Here is a 13661-nt window from a genome sequence, read left to right on the forward strand (position 1 = left end):
TCCCCAAGGGGAGCAGGGAGCGGGCCTAAGCCATCACTAGGACATCCCCTGAGGGCTCCCAGTATGTGAGAGGGGGCAGGCTGGGCTGAGGAACACCCCCCCGACAGTGCACGAATTTTGTGCACCAGGCCCCTAGTCTATATATTAAAAGCCTAAGCGACCCTTAGGGTGGAATGACCAGAACGATCAGTTGCTATGATGCACACTGACCACCAGGGGGTAGATGCTCAATGCAGGAGCTGCCCCCTGGTGGTCAGTGCACTCCCACAGGGGGTGCGCTGCTCAGCCAGAAGCCAGGCTCATGGCTGGCAAGCGCCTCGGCGATGGCGGGAGCTTCTCCCACCTCTGCGGCAGCACTAAGGAGCAGCGAGCAGGCAGGCAGTAAGGAGTGAGGGGTCCTGGACTGTGAGAGGACACAGGCTAGGCTGAGGGACCGCCCCCCCCCAGGGCACAAATTTTGTGCACTGGACCTCTACTCCTTAATATTAAGGAATCTGGCTACTAGTTCCACCTTTGCCTCAATAATATTTGAGTCTAGTAGAACTTTATTGAGATCATTTAAACTTTTCTGATGATTCTTGACTCCTTTATGAACAAGAGCGTGTCTACAGCATGCTTTCACATACCCATTATCTGAAGCACCTAATCACAATCCTGCTTTGCCTCTGCAAACTGGTACAGCTTCAAGTAACAACTTCTGTTTGTATAAAAAGCACATTCCTTATTGTTAATCTTTAAGCATTTGTGTTATTTACCATGGGCATCTTTATAGTTTTTGTCCTTTACACATTGATTTCCTTTCTTAAGAATTTTAAACTTTTTTTCATCTGTGATGCCCAGCTGGTAATGGCTGCAGGAATCTCCCACTTAGTCTGGGGGCATCTCTGCCGCAGGCTGCCAAGCTCACAACTGCACAGAAATGGGTACTAAAGCGATGGGTGAAAGCTTCTCCCACCAGCTAGATGCATTCAGATCCATTAAAATTCTTGTTCTTCTGGTGATACTATCATTTGCTATCTGGATTCCATAGTCTATTTGCAGAACACTTTTATAATTCACATAAGCTTTCTGATATTTCTCTAAAGTTTCATTGGCCATTGCTCAGTTGAAAAAGAGGTTTGACTGAGAATGAAGTTCCAGAGCCATGTTACAATCTTGAATGTAGTCACTGCAGTTTCCTTCCTTTACGTAGCATGCAGCTCTAGTTGAATATAAGATATTTAGATCTTCCACTTCCTGCAGGCTTCAGCTGTGCCTCTGCAAACTGCCCATTTTTTACAGCTCTGCGACAGTGGGCGGTGGATGGAAGTTGGGGAGGGGCAGGAAGAGGATGAGACATGGCCCTCTCCGACTGTTTACCACCCTTGCTTTTGCTTCTGTTGCTTCTGTTGCTTGGGTGACCTCAGTGGGAAATGGATGCAGGAAGAAGGAATCAAGAGTTTGCACTATCAGGAGAAAGGACCTTGGCGCCATTGTGCACCCAGCGCAGAGGCACAGCTAGGCTAAAACCTTTTTAATAAGGTGCCTCAAACTTACCTAACCCTCTCCACTCCCAATATCTATCACACAGATAATCGGTGCCTTGCAAATAACCAGATAAACTACACATAAACATTCTTAACCTTCCCTTATCAGATGCTCTATTTATCATAATTCATAATTCAGTTTTCAGAGAGTTCCCCAAATGGGACAAGGACAATCATACCCCATGTCCAACAAGGAGATTCTGGCAAAAAAAAAAAATGCAGTAATATTCAGACTTGGTTATCAGTATAGCAACCATTCAGAATCAATATTTTTTCCTAGGCTTAAGTTTTCAGAAGAATTTCCATGCTTGCCCTAGCTTGTTTGGCTTAGTGGCTAGGGCGTTGGCCGGTGGGCTGCAGGGTCCCGGGTTCGATTCCAGTCAAGGACATGTACCTTGGTTGCAGACTCGATCCCTAGCCCTGGTCGGGAGACAACCAATCAATGTGTCTCTCTCATATCGGTGTTTCTCTCTTTGTGTCTCTCTCCCTCCCTTCTACTTTCTCTAAAAATCAATAGAAAGTATCCTAGGGTAAGGATTAACAACAACAACAACAAAAGAATTTCCATGCTTAAGTATTATGAGGCACTAAACTTGTGACATTGGGAATAAAAGAACTTTTTTTTTTGCCATGATGTCCTAGATATGTCAATATTTTACCAATTATGCCAAAAAATTATATACAAATCTGAAGACCACAAAGGCAATGAGTGGTCAACAAAATAACTCACTTATACAAAAGAGGTCAAAAACAAAGTTCATGGGAAAACTAGGGATGCAACTTTTGGCACTAAAGAGTAAAATTTCAGGCAATGGTTTTCATATTTGATTTCTAATGAATTTCATTTATTCTCTGCTTTAGCCTGTATATCTCTGGGCTTCTTCCCTTCATCCTGACTCACCTTACTAAAAATCCTCAAGTCTTTCCTCATCTCTTTTAGCCTCATTACAAGGAATCCTTTCAAAGCCTTTTCTGGGCCTGAAACTACTGCAGAAGCAAGGACCCTAATATCCATTCTGAAAAACACTAGGCAGAAACTAGAAATGGGATGAAGGATGGTAGCAACTTTTTTTTAACATAACCAGTCATTTCTGAGGTCAAATCTAGCCTAAGAATTATGTTCCAATTTAAAAAACCAACACTGGCCCTAACCCGTTTTGCTCATTGGATAGAACGTTGGCCCACAGACTAAAGCAGCCGTGGGCAAACTACGGCCCGCGGGCCGGATCCGGCCCGTTTGAAATGAATAAAACTAAAAAAAAAAAAAGACCATACCCTTTTATGTAATGATGTTTACTTTGAATTTATATTAGTTCACACAAACACTCCATCCATGCTTTTGTTCCGGCCCTCTGGTCCAGTTTAAGAACCCATTGTGGCCCTCGAGTCAAAAAGTTTGCCCACCCCTGGACTGAAGGGTTCCGGGTTCGACTCGATCAAGGGCATATGACTTGGTTGAAGGCTAGATTCCCGGGTAGGGGGTGTGCAGGAGGCAGCTGATCGATGTTTCTCTCTCATCATTGATGTTTCTATCGCTCTCTCACTCTCCTTTCCCCTCTGAAATCAATAAAAATAAAAAAATAAAAAATAAATTAAAGCAAATGTAGCACAGTATTTAAAAATAAAATAAAATAAAATAAAAAACCAACACTGAAAAAAAACCTTTGCGGCACACTCACTTGAATTTAAGCATAAGTTGTTTGCTCTTTTTCCAGAAACCTAGGCAAAGTGTGCATTCCTCTAACAAGAAGAAAAGAAATATATGTCTTACCTTGGACATAGATAGCATATTCACATAGCCCCTGGGTCTCCTGAAGCTGATCTTTGATAACAGCCTGAAAGAAGAAGAAAAATACTTCTGAGGAATGATTAAATGCCTTCAAGCATTTTTAAGAAAGGGTAGACATGAACAAGGAGCAGATGTAAGAATCCAGGATAATTACTAATAAAGTAGTTAATTTAGATTTTTTAAAAATCTCAACTCTCTTGTTATGACCACTTATTCTACAATAGGGGCTGGCAAACTATAGCCCACAGGCCAAATCTAACCTGCATAGCCTATTTTTGAACAGCTCTCATAGTTTTAAAGGTTATTTTAAAACAAAGAACAAAAAACAAACAGAATATTAAGCTTATAAAACAGAGACTATTTGTGCCTGCAAAGCCTAAAATATTTACCATCTGGTCCCTTAAAGAAAAATTTTGCGGAGAGCCGAGCAAGATGGCGGCATAGGTAAACACCTGAGACTGCTGCCGCAAACAACCACTTCAAAAATACAACTAAAAGACGGAATGGACATCACCCAGAACCACAGGAAGGCTGGCTGAGGAGAGATTCTTCAACTAGAAGGAAAGATAACAGCACACCGAGGCTCAGAGGAGGCGCAGTGTGGAAAAAACTCAGGTGCGGAGGTGCGCGCGCAAAGCGGGCTGGTGGCTGAGAGCGCGGTTGTCGTTTTCGGTCAGGGGGGAGTCTCAGACTCTGAGCTCCAGATACGGGCGAATCGCTGGGGACTCGGACCCAAACGGGAGAAGCGGGAGTGTCTGGCATCAGTTGGAAGGCAGCTTTCCCTCCGAGGTTTGCAGCGGTTCCGGGGGTTCTGAGAAGCAGAGCCTCTGGGAACAGGACTGAGGGCACCATAACGGCTCCCTCCGCCCGCCCTGTTGAGCCCGCCCCGCCCAAGCCCTGCGCAGAGCCATTTGCCAGATCGCCTCAGGCAAAGGCTAGATTAGCACCTCCCCAGAGGACAGAAGTTTTCCGCGGCAGACACAGCTGATTCACACAGCCAGTCGGCCTGGTGGTCAAATCCCTCTAGTATTAACTACAACAATCAAGGCTCAACTAGAACAAGACTGCGCACAAAGACCACTAGGGGGTGCACCAAGAAAGCATAAAAAATGCGGAGACAAAAAAACATGACAGAAATGGAGGATATAGAGCTAAAAATCGCAATTTTGAGGGCTTGCAAAAATGTGCTAGAAGCTGTCAATAAACTTGAGGAGAGAGTCACGAAAACTAATGAGACCCTCGATGCTATGATAAAGAACCAACTAGAAATTAAGCATACACGGACTGAAATAAAGAATATTATACAGACACCCAATAGCAGACCAGAGGAGCGCAAGAATCAAGTCAAAGATTTGAAATGCGAAGAAGCAAAAAACACCCAACCGGAAAAGCAAAATGAAAAAAGAATCCGAAAATACGAAGATAGTGTAAGGAGCCTCTGGGACAGCTTCAAGCGTACCAACATCAGAATAATAGGGGTGCCAGAAGATGAGAGACAGCAAGATATTGAAAACCTATTTGAAGAAATAATGGCAGAAAACTTCCCCCACCTGGTGAAAGAAATGGACTTACAGGTCCAAGAAGCGCAGAGAACCCCAAACAAAAGGAATCCAAAGAGGACCACACCAAGACACATCATAATTAAAATGCCAAGAGCAAAAGACAAAGAGAGAATCTTAAAAGCAGCAAGAGAAAGAGACTCAATTACCTACAAGGGAATACCCATACGACTGTCAGCTGATTTCTCAACAGAAACTTTGCAGGCCAGAAGGGAATGGCAAGAAATATTCAAAGTGATGAATACCAAGAACCTACAACCAAGAATACTTTATCCAGCAAAGCTATCATTCAGAATTGAAGGTCAGATAAAGAGCTTCACAGATAAGGAAAAGCTAAAGGAGTTCATCACCACTAAACCAGTATTATACGAAATGCTGAAAGGTATCCTTTAAGAAGAGGAAGAAGAAAAAGGTAAAGATACAAATTGTGAACAACAAACATGCATCTATCAACAAGTGAATCTAAGAACCAAGTGAATAAATAATCTGATGTACAGAATGAACTGGTGATTATAATGAATCAGGGACATAGAAAGGGAATGGACTGACTATTCTTGGGGGGGAAAGGGGAATGGGAGATGCGGGAAGAAACTGGACAAAAATCGTGCACCTATGGATGAGGACAGTGGGTGGGGAGTGAGGGCGGAGGGTGGGGTAAAAAAAAGAAAAGAAAAATATTGCTAACCCCTACCTAAAACCTATCTAGTCAAGCTAAGAAAAATATGAAAAAACTCTGATGAGCAAGATACAGGCTCCACTTTCTACTTGAAATGAGAAGACACATGGAACATACCTGAACCTGACCCACAACTTATAGTCAAACCCAGCCAACCCACAGCCAATATGAAGGCCCAAGAGCAATAAATAAACGTCTGTTGTTGGAGATGATTGGAATTAAAGTTGTTTCTAAAGCAGCATTATCATAGCAAAGGCTAACAAATACACCAAGTATGGGAAAACAGCAATTCATACATTATTAGCGGGACAGAAACTGTGTGTGACAGACACTGTCAGCCGCCTAACCAAAGTCTGCCTATCATTTCAATCTCTCACCTTGCATGCTTCATAATCCTTCCGGATATAGTGGAGATGTATCAACCAATTCTTCTTCTCCAAAATCGGAAACTCTGGAGCTGGGCAGCATATTTTGACAAAACAAACAGCACAGTTAATTGTTAGATTTTCTCCTTTATCACACTGACCTCCCATCTAAACTAACCACAAACATTTTGCAATATAACATTAAATTCTTCATGCTGCTGCCCATAATACAGTGCATCAAAAATGTACAGACTATTAAGCTAAGAGATACAAGTCCTACTAGCACACATTAAATATGTTTCCTTCACTTTTTGTAGCTTATAATATTAGTTTTTCAAATAAGTTGGCCTGAAAGAAAATAAAATCATTCTTTGTCCCTTCTCCTCTCTCACTCTCCCTAGATATAGAAGGTAAATATGAAGACTTTTTAAAGAATATTTCAGGAATGGTATTATATACTAGAGGCCCAGTGCACGAAATTTGTGCATGGGGGGCAGGGGGGGAGGCGGTTCCCTCAGCCCAGCCTGCACCCTCTCCAATCCGGGACCCCTTGGGGGATGTCCGACTACCGGTTTAGGCCCAATCCCGGGAATCAGGCCTAAACCAGCAGTTGGACATCCCTCTCAAAATTCTGGACCGCTGGCTCCTAATCACTCACCTGCCTGCCTGCCTGATCACCCCGAACTGGCCCCCTGCCAGCCTGGTTGCCCCTAACTGCCCCCAGCTGCCGGCCAGGTCACCCCCAACTGACCCCTCCCTGCCGGCCTGGTCACTCCTAACTGCCCCCCCACCAGCCTGGTCACCCCCAACTGCCCCCCCGCTGGCCTAGTCACCCATCACTGCTCCCCCTGCCAGCCTAATCGCCCCCAACTGCCCCCACTGCTGGCCTGGTTGCCCCCAACTGCACCCCTCCCCGCCGGCCTGGTTGCCCCTAACTGCCCCCCTGCCAACCTGGTCGCCCCCAAATGCCCCCACTGCTGGCCTGGTTGCCCCCAACTGCCCCTCCTGCCAGCCTGGTCGCCCCACGCAGTCTGCTGTTCAGTCGTTTGGTCGTCCCTCACTAAGCCCTCTGCCTGCCTGGTCACCCCACACAGCCTGCTGTTCAGTTATTTGGTCGTCCCTCACTAACCCCCTCGCCGACCTGGTCATAGGCAGCCATCTTGTGAGGGCATGATGGTCAATTTGCATATTACCTCTTTATTACATAGGACTAGAGGCCCAGTGCACAAAAATTTGTGCATTCAGGGGGTTTCCTCAGGCCGGCCTATGCCCTCTCGCAGTCCGGGACCCCTCAGGGGATGTCCACCTGCTGGCTTAGGCCCGCTTCGTGGGGCATTGGGCCTAGTAAGCTGGCAGTCAGACATCTCTCTGGCAGCTCAGGTGCCCTTGGGGGATGTCCACCTGCCAGCTTAGGCCCACTCCCCAGGGAGTCGGGCCTAAGCTGGCAGTGAGACATCCCTCTGGCAGCAGGGAGCAGGCCTAAGGCACAGTTGAATATCCTTAGCGCTGCCAAGGAGGTGGGAGAGGCTCCTGCCACCACCGCTGAGCTCGAAGCCATCAGCCCAGCTTGTGGCTGAGCGGAGCTCCCCGTGGAAGTGCACTGACCACTAGGGGTCAGCTTCTGCATTGAGCATCAGCCCCCTGGTGGCCAGTGTGCATCATAGCGATGGGTCGTTCCTGGTCATTCCGCCATTAGGGTCAATTTGCATATTACCCTTTTATTATATAGGCTATTTAATGAATGTCACATCTGATCAGAGAACACAAAATATTTTATGTAGTTAAGCACAGTCTTAGCAATAGCTCAAATGTGACTACTTTTGCCCAGGAGTGAAAATATATATATATTTGAGTCATTGAAAATGATTCATGGTAGAGAAACCATAAAATTAGTTACTTTGCCCTTTGAATTCAAAAGTTTAAAAATAGGTAACAATTCATTAAGAAATTATTTTTCTATGGTAACAAGGAGGATTCATACCAACCTCAGAATAGAGGTGGCCTCAAGGAAAGGAGAGGGAGGAATGGGATTAGAAAAAGAAAAAAAGGAGGCATCAACTCTTTAATGCTTTATTTCTCAAAAAAAGTAAAGAGCATATAAGTATATATGGCTAAATGTTTTTATTTATTGAATCTGGCCAGTGAGTAGTTCATGGGTGTTTGTATTTTTTTAATGCACTTCTATACATGTTTGAGATATGCCCGGATTTTCTAAACACATAAAAGAAAAAATACAGCAGGGAAGAGAAAGAAATGATGTGTAATCATTCTGTTCCAGAACCTTAGGACATACATCACAGAAAACCTAAGACTTATATGTCCATAATATGACATGAAGGAAAAAGAGCTTACTGTGGCCCAGAGTTAATGTTGCTTGAACACAAAAATTAAGAAGTAATGCTGCGTACTCTTTTCCAAGAATAGGGAATATTAATGGAATTTGTAAGCTGAAATCATGGATATGATTTTATGTGCCAAAAGAAAAAGATAGAATTTTAAGTAATTGCCTCTTCATCTTCCAATTACCCACATTCTCTGAGTGGGACTACTTTTCATGTAGTCAATAAGGGCCTACTAAGATTCTTTGATGACTTTGGCTTCCTTCCTTCACTTCCTCCTAGACCTATCAATCATCAGATCTTAGCCATTCATGTTCTGCCTAATCACTTCCAGAATTAAATTTTGTACTAAAGCCCTGGCTGGTTTTGCTCAGTGGTTACAGCTTCAGGCCATGGAACGAAGGGTCGCAGGTTTGATTCCCCACACCATTCAATGTGTCTCCATCAATGTGCGCTCTCTCTCTCTCTCTCTCTCTCTCTCTCTCTCTCTCTCTCTCTTCCTCCTTCTCCCTTCCTTCCACACTCTCTCTAAAGAACAATGGGAACATATCCTTTGGTGAGAATTTAAAAAGAAATTGCCCACTAAGACCATACAAATCACTAAGTTTAAAGTCGGGGGTGTGTGTGTGTGTGTGTGTGTGTGTGTGTGTGTGTGTGTGTGTAAAGTGGGTAAAGAAATACAATGTAATGAATAGTTCTGGGAACAGTGGCTTACTGAGCATCCTTGGACCAAGTCTCAATTGTAAGTATGGCCTGCCACTCTGTCACCAACTCTCTAAAGCAAGGGTGGGGAATGTCTAGCCTGCAGGCTATATAAGGCCTGCGAACTCATTTGGTCAGGTCCTGCCAAGGCATTAGGGGTGAGTCAATCAAATGTTTGACCAAATATAACAGGCTAGGAGAACCAAGATGGTGACATAGGTAAACGCCAGTACTCTCCACCTCCCACAACCATATCAAAATTACAACTAAAATACAGAACAACCATCATTCAGAACCATCTGAAAGCTAGCTGAATGGAAGTACTACAACTAGAGAATTAAAGAAGAAAGCACACTGAGACAGGTAGGAGGGGTGGAGGTGCTGAAGGGGCTGGTCCAGTACCCACGTGGGCTGTTTTTATTAATCGGGAGGGAGATGGTCTCTGTGGAGGCCGCCTATGAGGAGCAAGGGGCCCCAGCCCCACACCAGACCCCCAGCCCAGGATTCCAGAGCTGGGAAGAGAAGTCCCTGAAACTTTGGGCTGTAAAAACCAGCAGGGATTGTGGCTGAGTGACACAGAGGCTGCTTGAGATGCAGCTGTTCCTTTTAAAGGGCCAGCGCACCACACCTCTGAGCTCCAGCACCAGGAGGCTCTGGGGAACCCAGACACATAGACAGAGGAACTGGACTGTCTGACATCAGGGCAAAAACTCAGAGGTGGCTTTCTCCCAGACAGGGGTGCTCACAAGGGTCATTGTTCCTATGCTAGGACCTCCCCCATTGCAGAGCTGACTGGCAGCCATACCTGAGTTTCCATCAGCGTGGCTCACAGTGTTTACTCCACCTTGAGGATTCCCTGAGACCCTACTCCAGAGGTTCTCAACCTGTGGGTCGCGACCCCTTTGGCGGTCGAATGACCCTTTCACAGGGGTCGCCTAGGGCCATCCTGTATATCAGATATTTACATTATGATTCATAACAGTAGCAACATTACAGTTATGAAGTAGCAATAAAAATAATTTTATGGTTGGGTCACAACATGAGGAACTGTATTTAAACGGCCAGAAGGTTGAGAACCACTGCCCTACTCCATCCAATTTGCAGCCGCACCCAAGGTGTTTGCAGCAGCTTTTCTATATGAATTGCCTGTCCTGGCTCAGGCTTCAGACTTTGCTAAAATCTCTCAAACAAGCTGCAGCTGGTGACAGCATGCCCAAACCTGTCAATAAAAAGCCCAAGACCGGGTATTAGCACCAGCCTGCCTTGCTTCACAGCTGGGCCTTACCTCTTGCACAGCAGCTCTTCCACTGTAGTCAGAGCTGGTCCTCACAGCCAATTGGCCTGGAGGTCAATTCCTCCCAGTGACGCCAACAGCAATCAAGACTCAACTACAAGACTATGCACACAGCTCACAAAGGGGTACACCTAGAGTGCCAAGCTCAGGTGACTGGGGATCCTGAGCCACTGGACCCTACTATACAAGGCCATTCTACCAATTCCAGGAGACATAGTAGCTCTACCCAATGCATAAAAACAAACACAGGGAAGCAGCCAAAATGTGGAGACAAAGAAACATGTCACAAATGAAAGCAAGCCAACTACTGGATACAGAGTTCAAAACCATGGTTATAAGATTACTCAAAGATCTTGATGAGACTTTCAAGGATCTTGGTGAGAATGTCAAAGACATGAAAAAGGTTCAGTTAGAAATTAAGCATACTCTGACTGAAATAAAGAGCAATTTACAGGTATTCAACAGTAAAGGATTCTGAGAATCAAATCAACCATATGGAATATGAGGAAGCAAAAAACATCCAATCAGAAGAGCAAAAAGAAAAAAAGAATCCAAAAATATGAAGATAATGTAAGGAGCCTCTGGGACAACTTCAAGTGTACCAATATTCGCATTATGGGGGGTGACAGAACGGGGAGGGAGCAAGATGTTGAAACCTATTTGAAGAAATGACAGAAAACTTCCCCTACCTGGTGAAAGAAATAGACTTGCATGTCCAGGAAGCCCAGAGAGCCCCAAACAAGAGAAACCCAAAGAGGCCTACAACAAGACACATCACAATTAAAATGCGAAGAGTTAAAGACAAAGAAAGAATCTTAAAAGCAACATGAGAAAAGCAGATAGTTACCTACAAGGAAGCGCCCATATGACTGTCAGCTGATTTCTCAAAAGAAACTTTGTAGGCCAGAAGGGAGTGGTAGGAAATATACAAAGTGATGAAAAGCAAGGACCTATAACCAAGATTACTCTACCCAGCAAAGGTCTCATTAAAACTGAGGGTCAGATAAAGAGCTTCACAAATAAGAAAAAGCTAAAGGAGGTCATCACCACCAAACCAGTATTATATGAAATGTTGAAGGGTATTAGAAGAAGAAGACGGAGACGGAGACGGAGGAGAAGAAGACGGAGGAGAAGGAGATGGAGGAGGAGGAGGAGGAGGAGGAAGAGGAGAAGGAGGGATAAAAAATATGAACAAGAAAATGGCAACAAATACATATCTATCAACATTCAAATATAAAAATCAAAATAAACCAATAAAAAATCTCATGAACAAGATGGTTAATAAAACCGAATCAGAGGCATGGAAGCATGGAACAGACTGACTAATCTCAAAGGGAAGGGGGAGGGGGGGGCAAAAAGAGATTAACAGAAGATCTTACCTATGGACATAGACAGTAGGGTGGCATGGGGCAGGAACTGAGTGGAGGGGAACGATGGGGGGAAAAATGGGGACATCTGTAATACTCTCAACAATAAAGATTATTTTTTAAAAAGAAATTAAAAGTGATGTCAGAGGAATGGCGGCATAAAGGTGCATCTATCCTCTCCCCCTAACATTGCAACAAAATAACCACCTATAATTCAACAAAGAAGTCCCTGCTCAACACCAATGCAGGCCTGGAGACCTGTACAATGGAAAAACTAAGGTGGCCTCCTTGGAATAAGTGGAAAGATGAGAAGGAAGGTAAGCTCAACACCGCTACAGTGCAGCAACATATCTGCAGCACAGCTGGGAACTGGCAGCAGCAGTTATGGGCACTTTCCTCAGCCAGTTGGGACAAACAGAGAGCTAACCCAGTGAGTGGCTAGCTGTTGAAGTTGCCACTGGAGTAGTGGCATTGTGTGGTTGCGCACACAAACAGTGAGAGAGTGTCTGAACCATGGGAACACCTTTTGAATGGGGTCTGAGTTGCATGTGTGAGCTGCGAGTCAGCAGACAGCCTCACTACAGAGTTGTTCCCCATGGCTGGGCCTGGCTGTGGGGCTTTCAGGCAAAGAAAGTAGATCACAGAGCCTGCCACTGATAGACTTCCAAATCTCACTTCCCATTGCCCTTAGAGTTGTTTCCAGGAGTGTATTATCTGTAGGCCAATATCTGTTGCAGAAGAAAGTTTCCCTCTGTAACTGAACCCCAGGAGGCATGCTTGGGCTGAACCCGTGGACATCAGGGGGCGCCATTACTGTGAGGAAAAAAACAAACCTCACTCCTAAGCAGCAAAGGTGGTACAGCCCTAAGGAAACCACAGAGGCACAAAACTGTGAGGCCACAGAGGATAAAAATCTTACAATTCAGCGCCATCTACTGGAGCAGAGTTAGAAAGACCTCCTCAGAGATGGGAAAACAAAGGAGAACAGTGAACACCATAAACAACCACAAAAACAACGATGACCAGAAAGAAAATGAAAAATCCCCAGGAAACAGGCTGGAGCACATGGAATTATACGAGTTCAATGACAGAGATTTCATGATTGCAGTTCTGAAAATACTCAATGAGATGTGAGAAAATACTGACAGGCAATTTAGCACACTCAGAAAACAAATCAATGAACAAAATGAGTATTTCTCCAAAGAAATTGAAATTTTAAAAAAGTATCAAGCAGAAATCCTGGAAATGAAGCAGGCAATTAAAGAAATTAAGAGTGCGCTGATGAGCACAGAAAACAGAACATTCCCAGACATAAAGAAGCTGAGGAATTTGACCACTAGAAAACCTCCATTGCAGGAAATATTCAAGGGAGTTATTCTACCTGAAACAAAGAACATAAGGTCATAACACTACCAGTAGGATTGCCAAAACTCGCAGCATAAACAGGAATAATTTGTGACAATAAAAACATATAAAGGCCCTGACCGGTTTGGCTCAGTGGAACTTTTTGACTCGAGGGCCACAATGGGTTCTTAAACTGGACAGGAGGGCCGGAACAAAAGCATGGATGGAGTGTTTGTGTGAACTAATATAAATTCAAAGTAAACATCATTACATAAAAGGGTACGGTCTTTTTTTTTTTTAGTTTTATTCACTTCAAATGGGCCGAATCCGGCCCGCGGGCCGTAGTTTGCCCACGGCTGGGATAGAGCGTCGGCATGTGGACTGAAGGGTCCCAGGTTCGATTCCAGTCAAGGGCATGTACCTTGGTTGCAGGCACATCCCCAGTAGGGGGTGTGCAGGAGGCAGCTGATCGATGTTTCTCTCTCATCGATGTTTCTGACTATCTGTCCCTCTCCCTTCCTCTCTGTAGAAAATCAACAAAATATATCTACACTAATAAAAGAGAAATATGCAAATTGGTGTCACTCCGCTACCCTTCCCATTGGCTAATCAGGGCGATATGCAAATTAACTGCCAGCCAAGATGGCGGCTGGCAGCCAGGCAGCTTGAAGCGAACATGAGGCTTGCTTGCTTCAGTGAC

General features: G+C 44.6%; 1 protein-coding gene across 3 annotated transcripts in view; it reads right to left on the minus strand.

Annotated features, from left to right (window-relative positions):
* Positions 1-13661, minus strand: part of BBS4 (Bardet-Biedl syndrome 4) — a 164628-nt gene that overhangs the window by 103511 nt on the left and 47456 nt on the right. For all 3 annotated transcript variants that reach the window (XM_014530409.1, XM_014530412.1, XM_014530411.1), the window contains exons 3-4: positions 5928-6007; positions 3298-3361 (exon numbers count right to left, since the gene is read on the minus strand). In XM_014530409.1, coding sequence (XP_014385895.1) covers positions 3298-3361; positions 5928-6007 — 144 coding nt within the window. The remainder of the gene's footprint in view (positions 1-3297; positions 3362-5927; positions 6008-13661) is intronic.

The sequence above is a fragment of the Myotis brandtii genome, unplaced genomic scaffold (assembly GCF_000412655.1).
Source record: "Myotis brandtii unplaced genomic scaffold, ASM41265v1 scaffold74, whole genome shotgun sequence".
Taxonomy (NCBI): domain Eukaryota; kingdom Metazoa; phylum Chordata; class Mammalia; order Chiroptera; family Vespertilionidae; genus Myotis; species Myotis brandtii.